The 9,362-nt window shown below is 40.7% G+C and overlaps 1 protein-coding gene across 8 annotated transcripts; it reads right to left on the bottom strand.

Moving 5' to 3' along the window:
• Positions 1 to 174: 174 nt before the first annotated feature.
• Positions 175 to 7,573, bottom strand: LOC105696635. Of its 8 annotated transcripts, XM_023433564.1 has the most exons (10): positions 7,295 to 7,573; positions 3,235 to 4,951; positions 2,644 to 2,703; positions 2,500 to 2,559; positions 2,400 to 2,420; positions 2,261 to 2,320; positions 2,058 to 2,117; positions 1,914 to 1,973; positions 1,767 to 1,823; positions 175 to 734 (listed from the first exon to the last, which is right to left on the bottom strand). In XM_023433564.1, the coding sequence occupies exons 1-10, from the start codon at positions 7,556 to 7,558 to the stop codon at positions 181 to 183; spliced, it is 2,913 nt and encodes a 970-aa protein (XP_023289332.1). In that variant the 5' UTR covers positions 7,559 to 7,573; the 3' UTR covers positions 175 to 180. The 8 variants fall into 8 exon arrangements, with proteins under 8 accessions (XP_023289332.1, XP_023289333.1, XP_023289334.1 ...); XM_023433565.1 differs by lacking the exon at positions 2,058 to 2,117; XM_023433566.1 differs by lacking the exon at positions 2,500 to 2,559.
• Between the last annotated feature and the right edge of the window lie 1,789 nt (positions 7,574 to 9,362).

Genomic DNA, 9,362 nt, shown 5'->3' with positions numbered 1-9,362 from the left:
CAGGACAATTCTTAGATGATCAGGAGTGATGTGTCAAAGTTTCGGACAGTTTGGTCTAATACCCTTAAAAAAAAGTGTTGCATTCGAATCGACTGTTTTGAAGGGTGTTTCACTTCACCTTAAATATTTCTTTGGAACTATTAAAAGAAACATTTCTTGAGTATAGTTGTTTGTTTTTGCTCACAGTACCTCTGAGTCGTCTGGGGTGCAATCGGAGTTGGAGCAGTTAGATTCGTCGGGATCTGGAGAACTGTCGCATCCAGAGCTGCCACAATTGTCGCAGTCCCAGCTGGAACACTCTGAACTTCCTGAACTTTTTGGGGGAGTGATGTTATCGTTATCACAGCTCGAGTTAGAACAATCTGGATCTTCTGGACTATCCGGGATCGCACGGCCGCAGCTGGACCCGCTGCAGCTGGACGAGGAATCCTCGCAATCGTCTCCGATGCAATCCTCTTCGGAAGAGGTGGGGATGGGATGATCCACGCAGGAAGATCCATTACACTCCGTGTGATTGCAACCGAAGAGGTCGCAATTAGGAGCATTTGGAAGAGGCAAGTTGCAGTAGATACCGACGCATGGTTCCTCAGGAATCGGCGGAGGTATTTCCGGTGAACAGTTTCCGTCTTCGCAGGAGCAATCTGAACCTTCGCAAGATTCGGGATCGGGTCTCGAACAATCCCCTTCGCTGCAGGAACAATCTGGGCCGATACAGGGCAGAGAACATTCGTCACCTAGAAAGGAAATACTTGCTGGTACTCCGAGAAGATCTGACTAAACCGAAGAAATATTTGAACGGCAGGGAAGAAGTATTTCATTCAAACAATAATAACTTTCCTCGAATGAGCTGGAATAAATCTGATGAAACGTTTCTTCGGAATTATGACGATTTATTTGAGTTTATTCGAGCCAAAGATTTATTCTTCGAATTAACTAAATATTTCTTTGGCTCGGTGAAATTTTATTCCCGGTCCAAGGATACTGGATACTCGAAAAGCGTACACGGATTAAGGTGAAGTGAAACCCCCTTCAAATCAGTCGATTCGAATACAATACTTTTTTTTAAGGGTATTAGACCAAACTGTTCGAAACTTTGACACGTCACTTCTGACTATCTAAGAATTCTCCTGACACATTCAAAATTTGGATTTTTCAAAAAAATTTTTTAACTCAGTCCAGACCAGAATCAAAATGGCGTCGAGCTCTCATATTTCGATCAATATGCAATTATCGAAGGCCCTGATATGAGAATCGAAAGGGTCAGGACAATTTTACAATTTAGAACACTCTGGTAATCGATAAACTCGCATTTGAACGGGATAAGGGCAAAAAAAGTGTTGTATGCGCTTCTATGCCAAAACGATGGGAATACGAGGTCTTGGAGTGAAAATTTAATTGACCTGGAAATCACAGATGGCGCAGGGGGTCCCTCTGCAGTCAATTAGGGCCCCAGAAAGCATGAATCCAGAGGATTTCTGGAGTTTTACTTCGATTTCTTGATAATTATTGTACGAAAACGACAGGCGGTGTATGCCATTTGGTACAATACCCAATATAATTCGGTATAGCTGTCGATATAAAAACGAACGTCGGCAACGTAGGCGTTTAGATAAAATCTTCTTTATCGACGTTGATCAAGTTCCTCGACGTGTTTCACTTCACCTTAATGATATTCTGACTTTATAACGTTCTGTCGAAATTAATATCTGGGGGGAGAGATGGTAATGAACAATCCGAACCAGTACATGGTAAAAATTGGTTATTACCTTCACAAGTACAATCTGGACCTATGCAAGGAGGTGGTGAGGGTGGGCAGTCTGGACCTGTGCATAAAAGAAATGATAATGAACAATCTTCGTCATTGCACGAACAATTACGTAATGGCCAATGTACATTAGCAAAACAATTGTTACCTTCGCATGAACAATCTGGACCCATGCACGGAAGAGGCGTTTCAGGTGAACAATCTGAATCTATATATACAAGGGACATCAATGAACAACTTTCATCATTACAGGAACAATTTAAATCAATTTAAGATAGAAAACAATTGTTACCTTCACATGAACAATCTGGTCCTATGCATGGAAGGGGCGGCAAAGGTGGACAATCTGGACCTATACATAGAAAAGATGTCAATAAACNGGAAGGGGCGGCAAAGGTGGACAATCTGGACCTATGCATAGAAAAGATGTCAGTGAACAATTTTCATCACTACAGGAACAATTTAGGTCAATTTAAGATAGAAAACAATTGTTACCTTCACATGAACAATCTGGACCTATGCATGGAAGAGGTGGTAAAGGTGAACAATCTGGACCTGTGCATAGAAAAGACGTCAATGAATAATTTTCATCACTGCAGGAACAATTTAGATCAAGATAGAAATCAATTGTTACCTTCACACGAACAATCAGGACCTATGCATAGAAAAGACGTTAATGAACAATTTTCATCACTACGGGAACAATTTAGATCAAGATAGAAAACAATTGTTACCTTCACATGAACAATCTGGTCCTATGCATGGAAGAGGCGGCAAAGGTGGACAATCTGGACCTATGCATAGAAAAGATGTCAATGAACAATTTTCATCACAACAGGGACAATTTAGGTCAATTTAAGATATGAAACAATTGTTACCTTCACATGAACAATCTGGACCTACGCACGAAGGAAGCGGTAAAGGTGGACAATCTGGACCTATGCATAGAAAAGATAGCAATGAATGTTTGCCACTACTCGAACAATTTAAATTAACTCTAGGTATGAAACAAAAGTTGCCTTCGCACGAACAATTTGAACCTGTGCACTAAAATAACACCTTAAGGGGATGTGAAAGTGGTATCTGAGGGGTCAATCGTTCATGAAACTTTTCTCCAGAGTGGGTGCACCGAATTATCTGAAGCTTTAATACGTAACTATGGAAGCCCTAAGGAAGAAGGCAATGCTCGTGGAATTTCATTTTTCGAAGAAAAAAAACTGTCTTTTTTGGTTTTTGTCCGAGATAAACATACACTTTCTTTGAAAAAATGAAATTTCACGAGCATCGCGTTCTTTCATAGAGCCTCCATGATCTCGTGATAAAGTTTCATATGATTCGGTACGCCGAATTTGAAGGAAAGTTTTATATATATTGTGACTTTTTGGTATGTATATATGTCACTTTCATATCACCTTAATACCGAACAATTCTTTGCAGAAGTAATCAGCACCAAATGAAGGTATTCTTACCTTTGCATAGGCAATCTGAACTCTCACATCGCGGCTTCTTGCAGAACGGTTCGACACAATCAGATATGTTTAAGTTCGGTTCCAAGCAATTATCACCTTCACAGATAACAGTCGGAGTCGTAGATTGTCGGAGTCCGTCGATATCAATCGAAGGGGTAGGTTCCTCTCCAGTGGTGACATCCAAACTTGCCGTAGTTTCAGTTTCATCGCGAACAACCGTCGTTTCCGGAATAATGTCCGGACAAACCGGACAAGTATCAATGTTCAAACCGCAGTTGCATTCTCTAGCACTGCACCTTCCACACAACTTCTCATTATCAACCTCAATCAAGAACTGATTGATCAACACCTTGACATCGGCGCTGATATAAGGACACCTGCTGATGATGAGCAACCCCCTGCGAAGGCATTCCCTGGGTCTTGTGCAAGACAATTGAACGGTGACGTTTTTCGTGTCCCACAACCTCTCTTTCAGGGCGTCCTTGATAAAAATGACGTCCTGGAACTCTTCCAACCCCCTCAGGTTCTCGTAAGAGTCCAACAATTGCAACAATTCGTTAACATTCTCCACCATCCGACTCCTGTGCCAGAACTCTGCATGCACCTGAAGAGCGGTAACAATGTCCACGGCAAAAGGGATGGACCGGATCTGCTCCAGGATGTTCAACAACAGCTGATCGGGACTACTGTGTCGGTACCTGTCTATCAACAAACACTTAATGTGAATATTTAGACTGTAAATCAGGTGCACCAGGTAATCCTTGGCGTCGCTGATGTCCTGACACACCAAATCGACAGGTATCACCAAATCGAACAGGTACTTGAACCCGACGGTTTCGTTCTCAAAGATGGTGCCGAAGTTCTCGATGTTCGGGCTGATGGAGCTGAGTTTTCGCACCAGGTGTTTCGCCAGCACCCTGGAGCCGGCTCTGATGTTCTTCGGGAATTCCGTCGTGTAGTTCAACAGGTAATCCTTCAACAGAGCGCTGATGGAACGGTATTGCGTGATCTCTTTGGCTTCTATCAAGGTGAGGTTCCTTTTCTCCCAATCGCGGTCCCAGTTGACGCGTTGATAGAGGCTTTTCTCCGCTGATAACACCTCATTGTTGTAGCTGTCGTACTGGATGTGGTTTAGGAGCTCCACGACTAGCTGGTGGGTGAACAACAAGTCGCCATCTTGGAGTCTCTTCAGGATAGATCTCAGGGAGAATCCTTCGGGATAGTGCTCTTCTAGGAAACTTAGGACCTCGTTTGTGTAATTCTTCGACTCGTCTTCGTATCGAAATAATTCTGGAGTGTTGCTGATGCCGATGCAAAGGGTGATCGTTTCTTCTGGGTATGTCTTCAGGTACTCGTGCATGTACTCGCAGATTCTCGAGGGCTGCACGTCCCCGTCTTTTCTGATCCCTGGAATTATGCTGAAGATGTTGTATTGTCGCTGGAACGTTTCTTGGTAGATCCTGAAGATCTCTTCTAGCTGACCTACTCCGTAATTCTCGTACGTTTCGTAGGCTAGGTGCCCGAAACTCTTCAGGATCGTTTTCCGTAATTCTTGGCCATACCTTAGAAGGTATATCGTCGCTTCTTGAAGACTTTCCACTTCTTTGTTCAGGTCTTCTTCTTGCAATTGTTGCTGCACGTGAAATTCTGCACGAGCACTGAGGGATGAGGCATTCGCTGGTAGAATGTCTCTTCGGAGGAGAGCGTAATCAATTCCCTGGAAGAAATTTTAATCCTTTATTAATCCACGCTTTTTAACTCTTGATAATGAACATTTACATAGTTTAATCTGAAAATTATTCATAATATTTCTGGTGGAGGTTTTCATTTCCCATGTATTTAGAAATACATTACAAATGTGCTGAGCATTTCTGTTAACATTTCTATTTCCTTTAACGACATTTTTTTTTATTTCAGGATTATTTCGGAGACAATGCTTTACTATGGACAATGACATAGTTTTGTCAGAAAATTATTCATGGTATTTGTAGTTCGAGTTTCTTGCAGGTCTGTGTAATTATGGTATAAACAATATATAAATAATTTCGACAATATTGGTCAATAAATGCTCGAATGGCTCCGGGGAATAAAAAGCGCTCGTAAAGTTTCAATGAACGGTGGTGAAATATATCTTTAGTGTCCAATTTGTTCCACTGGTACATTGTGCCGTACTTACAACATTCACGGTCATTGAAACATTATCCGATAGCGTTTTTACTGTCGCGGTAATTATTGCAGAGCCGTAGACTATAAAAAAAGAGGCTTCCTGTGTGGCGTGGATTTTGTGACTCGATAAAAATACTTACAAGTGCAATATCCCGACAATGTTTAATTAAATCGATAACATCGCCGTATTTTTCAGTTTTTTAAGCGAGCTCACATCTATAGTTCCCTTTTCCCCGAAGAATTTAGTCGAAAAGTAAATTGTCTTTATAATGGCGTCAATTGCTGCGATTTACAATGATGCATCCTCTAATTTCCGTATTTCACGCACTGAAATAAGAAATTTCATTGAACCAAAGAAATGCTTCTTTGAATGGTAACAAAAAATGTTGTTAATTCAAGGAATAATTATTTAATTGAAATAAATTGTAATAATTCCGAAGAAACGTTGGATCCAATTTATTCGAGTTCACTTGAGCCGAATAATTATTCTTTTACTTAACAATACATTTTTTTGGTATTTCGAAGAATTATTTCTCAGGTTCACTGAAATGTATTTTTTTCAGTAGATACAAGAGATGCGAGAAATTCTACTCTTAACTTTATCTGTCTATGCGTACCTAAAGTAATTTTCTTCGCATTTATCATAACAATCTGTTCCCCAAATTTCGCATAATTAATTGAATTAACTAATTACGGTGCAGTCCAAGCGACCCCGAATCGCCTGAACTAGATTTCTCTGAATTCTCCTTAACCCAATTTTGCGGAATCGATCGTACCAAAGGCTCGCTCTGCTTAATAATGTTCCGATTAATATGCCGACATCTACTTCGTCCTCCCCGTATTAATACTTAATTATCCAGAACGCCCACGGAATTAAACTTGCAGTTGTAACGATATTCGCCGCAGCTAAATACATCCCTTAAAATTCTGGAACACATTACAGTACGTAGAAACGTATTTCCCGGAATAAGGATAATAATAAAACGTGACTAGAATAAAGGTAAAAAGACCATCAAATTAGGAAATCAAAATGGCGGACATTACTGCCTTCGCTGAGGATGATGGGAAGGCATTCATGTCTCCCAATGGGCGGAATAACAAAGAATTTACAGGTTTTCGTGTAAATTCAGGTTATATGTTGACGCTTGATATTTAATAAAGCAACTAACCAAGAGTGGAGTAATTGAGATCGCACGAATAACAGAATGGCGTTTAAAATAGAACGAAGAGGAATTAAATTACGGAAAGGCGGGAATTTCAAAATGAAGGACCCAACTCACCACGTATCACCATAGGGTAGAAAAAGATGGAAGAACGATAATATTTTACGTTATCAGTTAACTAGCAAACTGACTAATAGTAAACATATTAATAATACCTATTTCCGATTAAATGGTCACATCCTCCTGGGCGTCTACATCAATTAAAAGTCCCATAAAATTAACAATTAAAATTTGAAATTCCGTGCCCCGACACAAATATACACTTATTCAATATTTCCAAACAAACGTATAATCTCACAACATCACGTTACAATTTCGCAGAATTGTGTAAAATTAAAATACCTATGTTACGTTACAAAATAATTAATAAAATTAACACACCGGGTTTGAAATTTCGGTAGAGCGGTATAAAATCAGAATATTAATAAGCAGTGCATACATATGCATTGAGAGTATCCAGCATCCCTGCACTGATAAAAAATGTCATTGAACCAAAGAACTATTTACTTAATTCAAAGAATAATTATTTGACTCGAGCTGAAACAAATCGTCATATTCCGAATAAACGTTTCATCCAATTAATTCGAGTTTATTAGAATCAAATAATAACCCTTTGAATTAACAAAATATTTCTTTGGTTCAATGAATTTTTTTCTCAGGGCGCATCTCACCTGGGCACAGTTAAGCATCGAAAGAAGGCAGCAGAAGATGGGCACGAGGGCGCCTCGGAATGCCTTCGGCTTGGGCGCCATCTTGGTGATCTTTGGAAGGCGTCCTTCTTTGATGGTCCTGGCCTCGCCTTGCGAAGAGATCGCTCCGGAAAAAACAGTGCTAACTGTTCGACACTTGCCAGGGCTTATATCGAATCGGTGATCGGTCCCGGGTGTCGATGGAGTTCCATGTAGGTGGGCGATGCGAACGGGTGTCACACCCATACCGCCCCGAGACGCGTCGTAACGAACCGAGATTTGAAATTAATTATAAATGGTCCTCAGCGATGCGGGGTGAGGCGAAGACTCGGACTTATGGTCGGCTCGCAATTTACGGCACTAATCTGATTTCCGATCGTACTTCGTTATTGTCGTAAAGCTTGGCATTTCATTGTTTTAATTGCGCGCGCTACCCCGAGATCCGCAGCGGCGTCGCCGCCATTACTGGCCGATCTTGGACGCGGAATTATTCCGGAATTCTCTGGATATGAAGAATTGCGAATAATGTAGTTTACTTATCTTTTGTTAATAGACGTTAACGTCGATATTCCGGGTGCAGGGAGGTGTATGTAAGCGTGTATTCAACGATAATTACGGATATTCGGGAATATTGGGCGTTGGTCATGGCCGCCATTGTGGATTTCCTGTTTCGCTTCACAGGGATGAATGGCGGCCGCAATCCGGAAAAACTTTTTTGATACAATGTTTAGTTCCCAGGAGTTTGTTTGATTGAGTGCTCGTAGAAGTAATTAACCCAGAATTCGATACTTTTTATTGGCGACCATATCGAGACAAGGGTGCGATATGCGGCCGAACGACATCGAGAGTTCGCGTCACGCTTCACCGTCGATCTGCAAATATGAGCCGGCTGTAATTGGCCGATATTAAATTCTAAATCCTATATCTATACGACGAAGGCTCGAGGCTAAACTATTTAATCGGCCCTCGTAATCTTCCGACTAATTAGTCGAGTTTTTTTGGAAAGTTCCGAATCGACCGTAGTAAATAATTAGTCGACATTTCGGCATTTTCCAGCTCTAATCGAGAACATTGAAAGAAAATTTTTTAAGTCCAGCATAGGTCTGACTAATGTCCTCGTTATCAAAGAAATATCGCATTCCACGCTGAGGAAAATTCAGCGAAGAATTCAGTTAATTTGAGAATTTGTTTGCTACGAAACTGTTGTTAATGAAATCTCGGCGAGTTTCTTCGATGAGTTGTAAGGCAATAGGACACCTGCAATTTCATCGTTTACAGGTAATTGCCGACACGGAATGTCTTTCGGCGAGATCGATGGCCTCCATTTTGAAAGTCCAGAGGTCTTAAAACTTAAGACCCGTGTTGTTCTTACTTCCTCTTAAATAGATAAGCGAGCACGAATTAGCGATCGGTTAGATTCAATCATGTACCGCCGATTTCACGCCCCGTCAGGGTCAGAATGCAACTGCAATATTTATCAGCTGCGGCTTGGCGTATTCGATCTGTTTTTACAGTCTTTCGATAGACGTAAATGATTTTCCGCTTCGTTTATGTTCGTTTGCCGCAATGGAAGAATTTATTAAGTCCACCAGAGTAGAGGTGAGTGTCTGAAATCTGAAATGAAAATGATAAACGATGAACATTAAGAAATCCTGTTTCCACGGTATAAAGTGTGTGTACACTGAACAAAAATTTCATTGAACCAAAGAAATATTTGGTTAATTCAAAGAATAACCATTTAACTCGAATAAATTGGATGCAACATTTCTTCGGTATTATGACCATTTATTTCAGTTTATTCGAGTCAAATGATAACTCATCGAATTAACAAAATATTTCTTTGGTTCAATGAAATTTTGTTCTCAGGGTGTTTATTTATAGTCGACCTTATACATGGATCGGCGTTCCCTTTGTAAAGCAGTTGATGTAATGTAGTTAAGGCCGCCATTTTGAACTTAACAGAGTGCACATTAAGGCAAGGTCAAAGACGGCGTACCGGGTTCTTTTTTCTCCATCGGAAAATCTAGGAAACTACTTAGCAAAGCCCGTC

The sequence above is a fragment of the Orussus abietinus genome, unplaced genomic scaffold (assembly GCF_000612105.2).
Source record: "Orussus abietinus isolate OABI.00-Male unplaced genomic scaffold, Oabi_2.0 scaffold748, whole genome shotgun sequence".
NCBI lineage: Eukaryota > Metazoa > Arthropoda > Insecta > Hymenoptera > Orussidae > Orussus > Orussus abietinus.
The sequence above is the reverse complement of the archived record's forward strand: the minus strand, read 5'-3'. Positions and strand labels throughout refer to the sequence as shown.